This window comes from Nothobranchius furzeri, chromosome 5 (genome assembly GCF_043380555.1).
Source record: "Nothobranchius furzeri strain GRZ-AD chromosome 5, NfurGRZ-RIMD1, whole genome shotgun sequence".
NCBI lineage: Eukaryota > Metazoa > Chordata > Actinopteri > Cyprinodontiformes > Nothobranchiidae > Nothobranchius > Nothobranchius furzeri.
This window is the reverse complement of record NC_091745.1, coordinates 35,776,641-35,791,667: the sequence shown is the minus strand read 5'-3', so window position 1 is coordinate 35,791,667 and position 15,027 is coordinate 35,776,641. Positions and strand designations below refer to the sequence as shown.

Below are 15,027 nucleotides of genomic sequence, written 5' to 3'. Positions count from 1 at the left end.
GTTTCACGTTGGAGAGGACGGCCCAAGCCGCCCGCTGGGCTGTACCGCTGCCATGTGGTCTGCTTGGGATGAGAAACAGCAGGAAAGTGAAACAAACACCAAGTGTGCTGTACAGAGTTTTTTTCTGTGATACACCAAGTTTTCCAGACGAAATTCAACCAGAAAAAGTTAATCTGTCTTATTCTGACATGATTTCCCTCCTAACTGCTGAGCAGAGTCAACAGCATCTCCCACATTCTTGTTTAGTGAGGTTTCTACATCAAACAGCAGGCAGATTGTGGAGTTACACCCAGGCAAACGCGCTTTATCAACAAAAGCAAGCCTGCTGCAGCTCTTGGTTTATTCAAACAGCTGCCAACCTAGCTCTCTGTTCAGTAAAACAACAAACAGGACAAATCTCACGTATACCTATATGGTCCCTGAACTCTCCCAGAAACCTGAGTGGGATTCTTGTGCATGCTGCTGCAACAGCCGCTGAAGCATGGCATGTCAGAATTTCTCACCCTGTCAGAAAACATTTCAGCACGGTGCTGCTATTTGAGAAATGGCACACTGCACCCAAGGACTAAAGTCCTCAACAGCCAAGCAAGTAGAACGGCTGTAAGGGATTTTGTGGAGATGAGTGGCAAAAGAAAATGTTGTGCACCAAAGACTTCCTCGTTTATCTGCCTCCAGTTTGAATGAAAGGCTGTTTTCTCATTTTTACTAAACAATACAGAAATCTTTATGAGGCTGAGGCAATCAGGCAGATAAATGAATGAAAATGTGACATTTATGTTGACTCTGCAGTGAAAATAATTTACACGGTATGCAAAGTTTGGTATACCGCTTGTAACATGAGAGCACGTGCACAGATGTAATGTCACTGATAAAGACCTTTATTCTGGGATGTAACTTACCTGAGGACAGAGACGAACCTGACAGGCTTGAGTTACTTGATGCTGCCATCCCAACAGTTTCCTGAGTCGGTCACTCCCAGTTGGCGGGCTCGCGGCAGCAGCTCGTGCCCGGTGGTGCCATTCCTCCTCCGGGTGCGCTTCACCTTTATGACAGCGGATTATTTTACGTCTCGTTTAATCCCGAACCCAACTACCCGGTTCTGTTTAAGAAATACCAATCCGCTCCCTCTGCGTCTGGGCTGGTGTGGCGTGCTCCAGCTGCCGCATATACACACACACGCGCGCACACACACTGACGCTGCAGAACAGTACCATACATGCTTCACTGAACCGTTTCCTCACACTGAGCTGTGTGTGTGTGTGTGTGTGTGTGTGTGTGTGTGTGTGTGTGTGTGTGTGTGTGTGTGTGTGTGTGTGTGTGTGTGTGTGTGTGACCAGCATAAACACACTGCAGCCCAGGCTCGCCTTCTTAAAGTGAAAGTTTGGAGCACATGAAAGGCGGAACAAACACCGGGATCTCAGGCAGCCCGTTCAGAAGCTGCCGTTTGGTGGTGGGTCACGGTAAATGTCGGTGGCAGACCACCTCCGGATCTGCACCTTTTCTTCAGGTCCTGTGTCACGTTAGAAGCTCTTGAACTGAATGGGTTTCTGTGTGTTTTGCGCCCCCTGGTGGATATTTGTGGTTCGGACACCACAACAAAGAGCCCCGGAGTTGTGGCCCGAGCTGATAAACATCCCAATAAAGACACAAAACAGACCCACAGAAAGGACGCGCGATGATATCAGAAAAGAGAAGCGAGCAGACACTAATGGCCTGCCAGGTTCCTCCTCTGTTTAACTGTACACACAAAACTAATGCTGAACCAACCTGCTCTTCCCCTTAAGCACGGGGCTGGCTGGTCAGACTCAAGCCTGATTTATGCTTCTCCGTCTGCGTCAGTGCGGAGACACGCAACGCCATTATCCGTACTTGCGTAGGGCACGCAAGTACGTACGGAGTCGAGCCCACTTTTTTAAACATCCGTCGAACGAGACGGATTACGCAAGCTTGTGATTGGTCAGGATGCCGCTGTTGTTTACAGCGCCGCCATTGCAAAGAGAGCCGAGGATAACTAGCGGCAGACACGGAGAAGCTTGAAGAATACCTCGCGAAAAAACTCTAAAAATATGAACGTTTAATTCTCCCGTGACTGGAGGAGTGAAAAGATGCGCAGCAAGCATTTTATTTGTGGACGGAAAAGACAGGAAACGTGGGTTTAGAGGTGGGGAGCGCATGAAGGGGTGGGAGAATGAGAGACAAATATGTACCTGTTAAAAGTCACTTATATACACAAAAACCACAATATAAACACACGATCTTGGACCGATGCATGACAGGATACCACAGAACAGCGCTACGCCCTCTGTTGTCCTGTCAGGCAATTGCTTTGCAACACTCTCCAGGAGACGGAGAAGTACAAGAGCAAAACGCTTCCGTCAATCCGTGCGTGTCTGTCCCTTGCGGAGCTGACGGAGAAGCATAAACCAGGCTTAACCGCGCTGCAAAACCACCATCACCCAGCCAACAAGTGTGTGTGTGTGTGTGTGTGTGTGTGTGTGCGTGTGCGTGTGCGTGTGCGTGTGCGTGTGTGTGTGTGAGGGGATGGGGTATAAGACTGAACAAGTGGACTAAATGACATTTTCTTTTATAAAGGACAAGTTGCTGTAACTGTACGGGTTTCCTCAGCCAGGCACGTCTGAACCAACCTTTAGAGATGGTCCAACAGCTGAACAACCCGCTTTGTTTGAGGAACGGCTGAAAATCCTGCCAGACAGCGCTCCGGGATTAAATTACGCTCCTTGACAGAATAAACCACGTGACTGAATCTCACGTGACCGCCCTAGGTCTGGTCACGTGACTGCCTCACTCAGAGTTTTTGAACAGTCCAGTTGGATTTTTCCCAGACTGGGGGTGAAATTGGTCCCGTTACCGAAGAAACGGCCGGATAATGAGGTGAGTTTGGACTAATTCAGGCCCTTCCCGCCGTTTGAGCCCGCAGGTGGTGCGTGGTGGGACTATTGTTGTGAAACACGAGGCCTGTAGTCTGATATGAAGTGTTTGCAGGCTGTTGAAGCAAACTCCAGGTTTCTTGTTGCTGTGGGTCTGTGTGACGGTGACCTCCCACCCCTGCTCGTCGTTTTTCTGCCGAAAGTCTCACCGTGTGAGCGGCCAGAATGGAGCGGACCCCGGCTCCCCTCTTTTCCTCACCCCGTATCTGGAAAAGGGCGACATAGACGAAGGTAAAGCACACCTGTGCGTGTAGCTAGCAGCACGTCTCCTCACCCGTGTTTGTGTCTCTCTCCTCAGCCAGGAAGCTGAGTCAGGTAGGAAGCCTACCCGGGCCAAACGTCAAGAGCTATGCAGGATACCTCACAGTCAACAAGAAGTACAACAGCAACCTCTTCTTCTGGTTCTTCCCTGCCATCATGGTAGGTCCAGCTTCTCCTTCTGATCGGAGCTTCCGCAGGTCTCTTCAGCTCAGCAGTTGCATGTGTTTAGTGACAACTTTTAATCAGATGTATCTGATGAATGCGTGTTTGAAAACAACCAAAGTCCTCCAGCAGGACGGAGCGGGAATGTCTCCGGTGATCTTTGTTCTTCCTGATGCGTGATCGATAAATCAGTAACTCGAGCTTTCATCTGTCTGGTCAGCAGCGTAGGAAAGTCACGTGTGCCATCTCACCTGACATCCAGAAAGCAACAAACTGGTGCACAGATAGCACTGCAGATAACAGCAGGTCTCCAGAAACAACCTGGAGCTTCCACTTGGGTTTTTATTGTTTACTGAGCTGAGCTAAGGCTAGTCTGAGTTTGGATGTGTGTGGTGCAGCAGCAGCAGCTCAGGAGGGAGGGGTTCAGGGTGCACGAGTGTCCAACAGCACATGTTTATAAAATGACTTCCTTAGTTCTCCTTTAAGCATAATGTTCACTCTGTCATACAATCTGAGAACCCTGCTGGAACGTTATCACCATGTTTAGATGTCGTTGTGTCTTGTTTGCTATAAACATGATTGTTTTTAAATAAATGGTCACCAGTAAGTTCAAACGTTTGCTGCAAACAAACAAACAAACCGTGTTTGTAGACGACAGGACCGCGTGTGTCCTGCTGATTTTATGGTTTCATTCTGTGTAAAAACAAAAGGAAGTGCAGTCAAATCCGGCTGTTGCAGAACTAAGCCTACCACCAGGTGGCGCTGGTGCGTTAACTTCCTCCCTGACCTGCAGGCGGGCCAGGAGGGGGCTCCGGTGCTGCTGTGGCTCCAGGGCGGGCCGGGAGGGACCTCCATGTTCGGGCTGTTTGTGGAGCACGGCCCTTATGTGGTTTACAAGAATCTGACAGGTAAATGACGTCATCTGTGACGCAGAGTTTTGTTTTGTTGGGATATTTTGGATAAACTCTTGTTTTTCTTTCCCTGCAGTTGGTCTGAGGGACTTCTCCTGGACAAGCAGATACTCGGTTTTGTACATAGATAACCCGGTATGTTTACTCCTTTTATAAACAACAACAAACAGGCTAACGCCACCAGACGGGGCTGAGGTTGCCTCTGTGTTTTAGGTTGGAACAGGATTCAGCTTCACCGAACACGATGGCGGGTTTGCTCAGAACCAAGATGATGTGGGCAGAGATCTGTACAGGTTTGCTTCCTGTCTCGGTTGAAGCACCGCCCCTTTGGCGAGGTGTTTTCTTACCCCGACTTCTCCTCTGGTTTTGTCTCTGTCCTGTAAAAGTGCTCTGACACAGTTCTTCCAGCTCTTTCCTGAGTATCAGTCCAACGAGTTCTACGCCACCGGAGAGGTACCTTTGACCTTTTGGTCCGTGTGGATGAACAGAGCTCTCGAGTTTTGGGTCCTAGCTGACGTTTCTGTGTGTAGTCTTATGCAGGAAAGTACGTTCCTGCTGTTTCCTACTACATCCACAAAAACAACCCCACTGCTAAAGTGAAGATCAACTTTAAGGGCATGGCTATTGGAGATGGACTCTGTGATCCAGAACTGGTGTGTTTCCTGCACCTTACTCATATGATGCTGTTGGTTAAATAAATGCTGTGTTTCTATCCTCACACTCTTTATGCTTTACGGCTGATTTCTTGATTGTGTCTCTAAACAAACCTACGTCTAAGTCTTCTGCCTGAGCGTTCACCGGGGACTTGCCTCTTCTCCCACATCAGATGCTGGGTGGTTACGGCGAGTTCCTGTACCAAACGGGAATGATCGATGAGCTCCAAAAGCAGTACGTGAACAAGCAGACGGACCTGGGTGTGGAGCTCATCCAGCAGCAGAAGTGGGTGGAGGCCTTTAAGGTGAGCCGTGGGAGAATGAGTCAGGGTTGTGCTGTGGTCTGACTTCAGCTGTAAACGAGTCTGCCCTCAGGTGTTTGACTCTTTGCTGAACGGCGACATGGACCCGTATCCGTCCTTCTTTCAAAATGCAACTGGCTGCACGAACTACTATAACTACATGACATGCCAGGTACTGGTTTTCTCCTGTGGTGTGCAACACTTCAGTGTTTTTACACCGCAGCCAGTGTTTCCTATCTAAATGTTCCAGGAGCCTGAGGACCAGGAGTACTTCTCCGAGTTTGTGACCCTGCCTGCCGTGCGACGCTCCATCCACGTGGGCAACCTCACCTTCCACGACGGCTCGGAGGTGGAGAAGCACCTCCTTCAGGATGTGATGAAGAGCATCAAACCATGGCTGGGAGTTCTGATGGACAACTACAGGGTAGGCGGACGTGCAGCATGTCAGTGATGTTTGAGGTGTTCTGGTTCCGCTGGACTTCTTAAACCCGATGATTTGAAAGGTTGTGGAGTTTTATGGAACAGGAACAGAAGTTAGACTTTCTATGAAAAGCGTTTTTAGATGTTTTAAGAACTAAACACGATTTAATTCTACTAGAACCAAATGCTAAGTGTTTTTTCATTTCGACATTAAAATGTTGTCTCAGTGTTTTTGTGTAAAAGTTCTAAATCTTGTATAACCTCCTGAACAGCCTCTGTTCAGAGAAATGGTTGACAGCGTCGTGGACTCGTGAGCTAACAGCTGTCAGTTATGATCTAAAACAATAAAGCGTGAACGTTTGGACCTGTTGTAGAGTTGTTCACATCTCCTCTGTAGAAACCGCAGGGTTCTGTTTGGGGCCAAATCTTCATTATTGTACGTCTGGCAGTGTCTTTGATCACTTTCATGCTTTAAAGCACAATCCTGACGAGACATCCTACATATGTGACTCTATAGTCTGACCACGACCCATAGACAGAACTCGGTCATGGGGCGGAGTCTACAGACAACAAACAACGTGACATACTCGCCGCTATGCGTGTCAGTCAACGGGGCAGTCCACATGACGCCATCAAAGAAGCTTTATCTGCTCTTGACTCAAACAAAAGCCAAAGTCTAAATAGTCCAGAGTTGATAGCAAAGCTGTTTCAGACATGCGGTTGCCGTGTTGTTTGCACCATCCTGCCCACCAAACCAATAGAGTGCTGTGATTGGCAGAACACAGTACTGCTCAGGCCAATGGCGTGCCTGCTGAGGCTCCAATAGGAAAGACTCCTCCCTTTCTGGTCGGCTCGCGGGTCTCCAGAAGAACAAAACAATGAATGCAAGTCAAAGAGCTGTTTTCTAATCCGCTTTGCCTGACGCCCGGAATCACACACATGTTGTACTTCCACCTAAATGAAACTAATGATGTGTGTTTCCACCACGCCAGTCGTGTACTTAATCAGCTTGTAGAAGTTTGTAATTGTTATACAAATCAGACATCGGTGTGTTGCAGACCACATCATCTCCTCTCCCCTAGCGTAGCTGCTACTCACCACATGGCCCGATGGCTCTGTCCTGAAGGAAGGATGCAAAGCTCGCTAAACTTACAGCCGTTATTCCTCAGCTCTTCTCCATGTCTGCTTTGATGACGTTGCTTCGCATTCACACAAAACCTGAAAATAAGCACGTTCCTGGCATCAGAATGTGTCTTTAAAATTCACGGACATCAGACGTGAAATCCGTGGCACGTAACCAACGGGGTTACAAAACAGCTTTTACAGCCACGTTAACTTGCATTCGTGTTTTTGTCCCTACTAGGGTTGTCACGGTATGAAAATTTAACCTCACGGTTATTGTGACCAAAATTATCACGGTTTTCGGTATTATCGCGGTATTTTTTAAACGGTGTTGCATATGTTCAGAAAGCATTGATAGTCCTGTTCTACACAAACTGAAATAGGTTTGAAAAGGTTTAACAGTGTTTATTAAACCTAAAATAACACAAGCCTTAGCAAAAGTGCAACTTTTCACAAGTAAAGGAACAAATAGCTTCTTTTTCTGGAACGTGTTACAGTAGTCAGTGCAGGTTTAAATTATACAAATCCAAACATTCAAAACATAAACAATATGTAAAGAAATCAAAGAAACACCACTTGTTTTCTCATATACTTGTTTTCTTCATTATCAAAATGAAAATCTAAAACTCCAGTCCACACTTGACTTGAGCACTGTACAAGTCAACCTTAAAAATATGTAGTTAAAATAAATGGCCACTTTAAACAAATTACTAAAATAACTACTACACAATGTAATCAAATCCAAATGTTCAAGTATAAATGGCATTGAATAAGTAAACAAATCAATGACAAGGAACTAATTGTATATTTCTCTTCATCATCAACAAATACGATGCTTCATCCAGCAACCAGCTCGACCAAAAGTCCTCACGTCCTCACATTTAAGCTAAAATGCTAATGTTAACTTACCTTGCACCGGCTGTAGAGACGTGGGTGATGGTCACGCAGATGTGCCATTAGATTCGAAGTGTTGCTGCCTTCTGCAGACACTTGTTTCCTGCACGTTCTGCAAACGGGATAGCAGTCTTCTATTAACTGTCCCTCAGCGTTTTTCAGAAATCCAAAATATGCCCATACTTCCGATTTAGTCTTCTTTGAGGGCTGATGGATGTCCTGGGCGCTGCCGTCTCCTCCTTCGGCCATTATTTCAGCTTCAAAGTTTTGGTAACGTTGCAAACTAAAAAGTGCGTGTGCACGGGAACTTCAGCTGAAGCGACGGTGGCTGGTAAGGGTCACCGCGCCGAAACCGCGGCCACGGTAAACCCACCGAGATAATTTAGTTTTTTAAAAACAGGACGGTTATTTTTATTGTCAACTTTTTTACCGGGGTTTACCGCTACACCGGTTACCGTGACAACCCTAGTTCTTACCCACGGTCCGGCCTTAGCCTCCCTATGAAGCACGGCTAGACCAGCACGCAGCACAAAATCATTTTACTTCAACTATCGTCTAGATTTCTTTGCTAGAAATCCAGAGTTTTTTCTCAGAGAGCACCACCTAGAGGTGGAAAACATATTGCACCTTGAAACTCCTCTCTACTTCTCAGCGCCTCTCGTTCATGAGCGTGCACCTGAAGCCGGCCAGTAGAGCTGCAACTCGTTACTTTACCATCATTACTTACATGTTAGGCTGTTTGCTCACGCAGATTTCTGTAAGTGTCACCACCACTGCATCCGACCACGTCCAACATGAACATGGAGATCTTTGACCATTGAAAAGCAGGTCTGTGGTGCTTTTCAGCAGGTGTAGTCTGTGGGATTTCTCTGCCTCTGTCTGCTTTCCTGTAGAAGCAGCTGTATTTTTTGGTGGCTGTGAAGGCGGCTCCATGATGTCTTTGTGAACGTTTGAAATCGCAGCTCAGTCTAGAAACGTCCACAAACACGTGTGCTCAGTGATGGACCAGTTAACTAGGTTAACTGGCTAATGCTGCGCGGCGCTAGATTCAGTGTGCATGAGGCAGTACGTCCGTAAATGAGTCATTTATTCTGAGCTAGTTGGTGGCTGCTCTAGATTTAACACAAGATGGTTATCCTGGCTAGTTTAGATTATTGTGACGTTCTGTCACCTCTTTTCACCTAGAATGTGTCTAACGGTGTTTTGTCTTTTTAAAACAGCCGCTGAAGACCTCTGATGTTTGTTATTTACTGTTAATGAGCTTTCCGTACCGTCTGTGCAGGTGCTGATCTACAGCGGTCAGCTGGACGTGATCGTAGCTGCTCCTCTGACTGAGAGGTTCCTGCCTACTGTCAACTGGACCGGAGCTGCCGAGTACAAAACCGCCCCCCGCTTCCACTGGAAGCTGCAGCCCAGCGACACGGAGGTGGCCGGTTATATTCGACAAGTGGGAGAGTTTTACCAGGTGAGCACACGCGTGCTTGTTGTAGGACGTTCCAGTATGTTGACACGTGTCCACGTCTCACGCAGGTGATCATTCGAGGAGGAGGACACATTCTGCCGTACGACCAGCCAGCCAGATCCTTTGATATGATCGACAGGTTTCTGTCCACCCAGGGCTGGAACTGAAAAGCTTCTTTACAGAAACGTGACTGGTTGAAGCTCCGTCTCCGTGTCAAACACACTGATTGTTCAGAGCTGACTTGAAAAGGTGTTGATTTCCACAACAAATCTAAATCTACAAGTTTTGTTCAGATATTTGCAACAAACATTTTTTTCTCGTGTTTTAGCAAAGGGATGTTATGATTTGGGACTTTGATTTCTTAGGAACCCCCACAGATGTAGTTGGTACATCGGGCTCTGTCGTCGTGGCTCCTGAATCTAGTAAATATTTTTTTAATCATTTATTTAAAATGTGTAATATTTTAGCCAATAATGAAATGTTTTTGTAACAAACCTGTTTTTACTTTTGTATTTGATCTACTTTTGTGTTTCTTTCTGGTTTTCCTGCAACAAGATTTTGAGTCACCTTAAATGTCCACTAGGGGGCACTGCACTCTAAAGGATTTGAACTGTTAGCGGAGAAAAGCTCCAACATGTTAATCATCACAATAATTATAATAATAACTCCAACCTTCCTAATTACAAACATTTAATCAGAAAAGCTTTCCCACTGAAACGTCCTGGTCTTCGTATTTGTTTGTGTAAATTATGGAGACGTCTCTTCTGATGGACAAGTGTGACCTCTTGCTGTCTACACACACATACACACAAACACACATTCTTGTTCAGCCCTGGCAGGTCTCCATGAAGGCTGCACGTGTAAAAGTTATCTGATTGTGGACACAAACACTTTTGAAAAGAACCAACGTAACCTGCAATAAAATGTTGTGGCTCTGAGACCTGAAGCTAGAAGTCCTGCCAAGCCACATCTTCAACAAATTAAGAGTCTGCACAGTAGTTTGGTGGATAATTTTATATAAAAGCTGATATCAAAATAGATATTTCTTCAGTCCTTTGCAGACTTTTTAAAAATCTCTAAATGTTTTTATGCAGGCACAGTTTAAAGATCCTGAAGAGGTTTGCACAAGGCAGGTGGCATCTAATCACACCTGGCACCTTTAATAGATTAACGTTGTGCTTGTTACGACGATGATGAAGCCATCAGAATGTGAGCATGCATCTGTCTGTGAGCGCCGGCGTTAACGGATCACACATCTACCAAGCTGTCTAGACGGCTTAATAATTAATGAGCATTCTAAACCTTTAAAGCATCTGACTATTTAATGAGCCCTTATTTTTCAAGAGCATGCATCAACAAAATAAATGTTGATCGCATCACATGGATGCTTTTCCCACTGACTGCACACATCTGTGCAGGAAAAGTGAGATCACGAAAGCTTTTAGCCTTTAATGTTACAGAACAGGTGCTTTATTGTCATGTAACTGCAGTGATATTAAATGTACAAACGCAAAAGTCATGAACACAGACCAACACGAGAAAAATGTACAAAGTTATGCAGGTGAGGATGAATTCATCAATTCATTATGCATTTCAACTGTTTTAAACGCTGGAATGAACATTTTGACAAACATTAAAAGGCAACAAGTGTTGTAAAAACATTATTTACAAACGTACCACACACACGTATACTCCCTTCAGAAAGAAAGGTGGTTGTAATACATGTACAGGATTATAGAAATTAATGATTTTATGTACAATATTTATACTTTTTAGATTTAAAATAACAGATATACCATTAAAATGTGAGAAATGATCTCCACCTTTCTCACACACACACACACACACTGTACTTCCATTTGACCTCACAAAGTAAATGTTTCATAAACCTGAATCTGATGTATTAGAAAAAGTTTTAAATCCTCCAAATGTTCCCAGTTGTGAGCATTTCAAGGTCATGAGCACATTAAACATGAAAAATCTGGAATGGTTTCATCTAAAATTAGAAATTGAAAATAAGGCAAAAAGCTCAGAGGGATGATGCAGCGAAGCCCTTTTCAAGAGAATTCCTCTGACTCATCACACACACACACACCGGTCTACACATCTACTCCGACAAGAACACACACACCGGTCTACACATCTACTCCGACAAGAACACACACACCGGTCTACACATCTACTCCGACAAGAACACACACACCGGTCTACACATCTACTCCGACAAGAACACACACACCAGTCTACACATCTACTCCGACAAGAACACACACGCTGCAAACGGACAACAAAACGCAAAAAGTTCAAAAGGATAAATAAAATAAGAAGCTTTGAAGAAGAACATTGTGATGACCTCATGGCCCAGGCTAGGCACCGTCTCCTGTGTGTGTGTGTGTGTGTGTGTGGATGAGGAGATCACTAAGAGTTACTCTGACCTCCGTATGGCTATTCTACCCTCTGATGTGACAGAGGACAAAGTGCATAGACAAGCTCTGTGACCGCTCCGCCTGTCAGAGGAATGTGAGTCACCCATCCTGCTGCAGAAACGGTGCGTTCAGGTCCTCATGCAGTAAAACTGACATTCCAGCTCTTAGGAGAGAGGAAAAGAAAGTTGCACAACAAGAGAAAGTTTTAAAGCTGGGAAATAAAAACTCAGATAGAAAGAGGTTTGGCCCAAAAGCAGACATCGTTTGAGGGGAAATTAGACACATCTTGTGGTTTCATGGTACAAAGCCAACATGGATTTGGATAAGGATTCAGGCACAACGTGGAAAATAATCACTTCAAATGACGCTCGTTCCTTAGAGGAAATGAAAAAAGGTTACACATTTTCTCCCTTCCTTGGTTCTTGTTCTGCCCTAGCACAGCTACCGAACTTTGTTCTGCAGAGCAAATAACATAAATATACAATATTCACAAGTAAAACTCATTTCATTTGGAGTTTTGTCCAAAACACACATTTTCAAATAGACACACTCAGACAAAACCAAAAGGCCTCGATGATTAAAGCTAGACTTGGCCCTGCAGAGTGGGTGGCGAGCTGCCTCACCCGTATCACAGTGTAGTTCTGAAACAAACAGGTGTGTGTCCGTGGCCGTCCCCGTCCAGGAATGGGACTACAGTAGAAAGGATGCTCAATACTGTGGTGTATTGCTTCAGTTTAATCCTGTGGTGTAATTCATGTCATGCAATAGTTCATAAAGCTCTTTGGGGATAAGGATGAGAGAGGGCTGATCTCTGCCTACATGACGTCTGACCAGGAAACACTTGGGCATTCAGAGATGTGAGGCGAGTTTTTATAAATGTCGCTGATGCTTTCTCTCCTCCTCCGGCTCCATCAGCATGGTGGCCAGTTTTGTACCATTAAGCAACAGAAACATTTCCTTTCTGCCAGATGCTCGAGAAAAGCAAACCGAAAAACACAAGGAGCTGAACCGTAGAGACATTATGTGTTAATAGGGTTGTTGTATAAAAATATACTGCAGCTACTGTATAAAGAGCAGCCTCTCTGGCCTTTCCACAGTGGAAACGGGGCAACAAATGCAGCTGGGAACCCTCATAAAGCAGGCTGGAGGGGGAGGGGGGAGCACGGAGGCTGCAGATCAGATTCTAGTCCCTAGTGGATGGGGTTAATGTCTGTGCGGTGGTTGGTCTGCCCGTGCACGCTGCCGCCTCCTATGGCCGTGGTGGAGGTGGTGATGGTGTTGTGCTGGATGACCTGCTGTTGGGAGCATGCCGGGGGGGTCGGGCTGGCTGCTGGGCTGCTCTCTGGACCTGAGGAGACACATTCAGGACATGAGTGATGCTGTGATGTTAGACCTGTAGACGTGATCAAACCAAACGCTACTGTCGTTAAAAACATCATTTATCTATTAAAATAGTCACATTTTACATGACAAGGGGAAGAAAAGACAACGGAGCAATGAATCGGTCCGCTTCATAAACACACCTGATGGATCTGGGACACACCGAAGGTGACAAGCTAGACTCGTCATCGATGAGCCCGTTCTGGGAGGTGGCTTTCTCCTGCATGAAAGAGCCATTCAGCCGTAGGGCAGCACCCAGGAGGAGCCTTGTCCCGCATACATGTAAACAACACTCGCGTGCATGTCAAAGAGGGCTAAGTGTGTGCTGGTTCTGATGTCATGTGAAGCAGAGCTGAAGCACAGCCCAAATGTCGAGAAGACTCTGGACATTTGTAAAAGTCGGCCACAGCGCAGCCCGGTGATGCCTTTCTCACGAGGAGTCTCCTCCGCCTCCACGCACAGGCGTCGGGGGAAAAATGAGAAGGTTGACGACCAACTCCCAGTCTGAGCCGGCAAGCAGAGTGTGCAACGCCCAGATGTGAAAGCAAGCATCCTGCGCTGAGCGTGGGAGCTGGACACCAGCTCAGAGCCCAGAGTCTGGGCAGCCGCTGACTGGTCTTTAGATTTACGTCTGCAGGGCTGAAGCCTACCAGTGTGTGTCTGTGTGTGTGTGTGTGTGTGTGTGCGTGCGTGTGTGTGCGTGCGTGCGTGTGTGTGCGTGTGTGTGTGTGTGCGTGCATGTGTGTGTGCGTGTGTGTTACTCACTGAGGTAACCTTGGGACTCTTTCTGCATGGTGGTGATGGGGCAGTCCTTGTGAGTGAGCAGAAGCTGCTTGAGTTGAGTCACCTCGGTCTTTAACATGGTCACTTCGTTCTGAAATGAAACAAGATTGTTGGAGGAAGCAGCACACACACACACACTTCACCAGGACTCGGCCCATGCTGCATCAACGTGTGTACCTGAAGCTGCATGTTGGTCTGAGTGAGCTCTTCTGCTTTCTTCTCTAAAGACATCACCCAAACTTTCCTCTTCTGTCTGCATCGCGTTGCAGCCGCTCTGTTTCGTTCCAGAAACTTTCGCCGTCGTTCGTCCGGATCCTCGTCCACTACCCGCCTGCGCCGCCCCCCGCTGGGTGGTGGGGACTGCAACGTCTGTGTAGGCTGCATTTGCTGGGTTGCAGGTGACATCTGAAACACGCAGCACAGCGGATCAGGGTCCACCTGCATCTCTGATGACACGCTGTCTGCTGTCACCACCCTGCTTCCTGCCTGTAATCACCGATCTATACATGATCTCCTCCTTCTATTTAGTAGCTGGCAACTTCCCCAAAAACAACAGCTGTTTGTAGCACGTGCCTCGGGAGCCGGGCGGCGTGCGTCAGAGGTGAGACTGAGTGGGTGACTGGGCTGATTCACCAGGCTTGCCCACCTTGTTAAAGAGGTGTCAGGAGGCCGTTTTCCAACGCCCACTTCCACTCAGACTAACTTCACCAGACACCGTCAAAAGGCCCGTTTCTAAAGCTGTACCTGCTCTGACAGATCTGGACAGTTACTTGGCAAAGTAAAGTGTTTTCAGTCTTCGGGTCATTACCATTTTTATGAGAACTACGGAAAATACAAGCTGCTTTAATGGCGGCTGTGCATACAGACAGTGTTGTTTTAATGCCTTCATGGTACATCTGGAGCGGCCGTACAGCAAAGTGCTTTTTCTCCTTCAGTCAGACTGTCTCTCATCCACAATGATTGGGAAATGTCTCACAACAAAGCACTCTGGGCACTACGTTCAAATAAACCCCAACCACATACATCCACCGCTAAGATATTCCAGGTTTTTAATTCAACACGGTCTCTCCACCGTTAAACCTCCCTCTGCACCTGGAGCAAACCGTGGCCGCATAATTACAGCTTACCCAAGCAGAATTATGTGAAGCAAAGTTTCCAAAAGACAGTCAAGAGCATCTTTTATGATCGCCGCTTCACGACCTCCTCTCAACCCCTACCTGTGGCTGGCCAAGCTCAAAGGAAAGCCAGGAAACTAGCTGACATTCAGGCTGCAGCAGGGAACGTCCGTTTGCCCACTGACTTG

The 15,027-nt window shown here is 46.6% G+C and overlaps 3 protein-coding genes across 10 annotated transcripts in view; 1 reads left to right on the top strand and 2 right to left on the bottom strand.

The window, feature by feature from the left end:
- The window catches only part of chn2 (chimerin 2), a 64,264-nt gene extending 61,521 nt beyond the window's left edge, over positions 1 to 2,743 (bottom strand). For 3 of the 6 annotated variants that reach the window (XM_070551628.1, XM_070551627.1, XM_070551625.1), the window contains exon 1: positions 900 to 2,638. Coding sequence is in view for 2 of the 6 variants with exons in the window: in XM_070551625.1 (XP_070407726.1) it covers positions 900 to 948 (49 nt within the window). In the remaining 4 variants the exon portion in view is untranslated. The other 3 variants (XM_070551629.1, XM_070551630.1, XM_070551626.1) reach the window with 2 other exon arrangements.
- Positions 2,744 to 2,762: 19 nt separating this feature from the next.
- Positions 2,763 to 10,073, top strand: cpvl (carboxypeptidase vitellogenic like). The gene is made up of 13 exons (XM_015974977.3): positions 2,763 to 2,892; positions 3,004 to 3,179; positions 3,247 to 3,368; positions 4,165 to 4,279; positions 4,359 to 4,417; positions 4,496 to 4,575; positions 4,669 to 4,735; positions 4,813 to 4,935; positions 5,109 to 5,240; positions 5,311 to 5,409; positions 5,488 to 5,661; positions 8,956 to 9,138; positions 9,204 to 10,073. The coding sequence occupies exons 1-13, from the start codon at positions 2,888 to 2,890 to the stop codon at positions 9,300 to 9,302; spliced, it is 1,434 nt and encodes a 477-aa protein (XP_015830463.1). The 5' UTR covers positions 2,763 to 2,887; the 3' UTR covers positions 9,303 to 10,073.
- A 509-nt stretch (positions 10,074 to 10,582) lies between these two features.
- creb5b (cAMP responsive element binding protein 5b) overlaps positions 10,583 to 15,027 on the bottom strand; it is a 41,993-nt gene continuing 37,548 nt past the window's right edge. For all 3 annotated transcript variants that reach the window (XM_015974974.3, XM_015974973.3, XM_015974976.3), the window contains 3 exons: positions 13,902 to 14,129; positions 13,707 to 13,815; positions 10,583 to 12,909 (listed from right to left, as the gene is read on the bottom strand). In XM_015974974.3, coding sequence (XP_015830460.3) covers positions 12,752 to 12,909; positions 13,707 to 13,815; positions 13,902 to 14,129 — 495 coding nt within the window. In that variant the 3' untranslated portion in view covers positions 10,583 to 12,751. The remainder of the gene's footprint in view (positions 12,910 to 13,706; positions 13,816 to 13,901; positions 14,130 to 15,027) is intronic.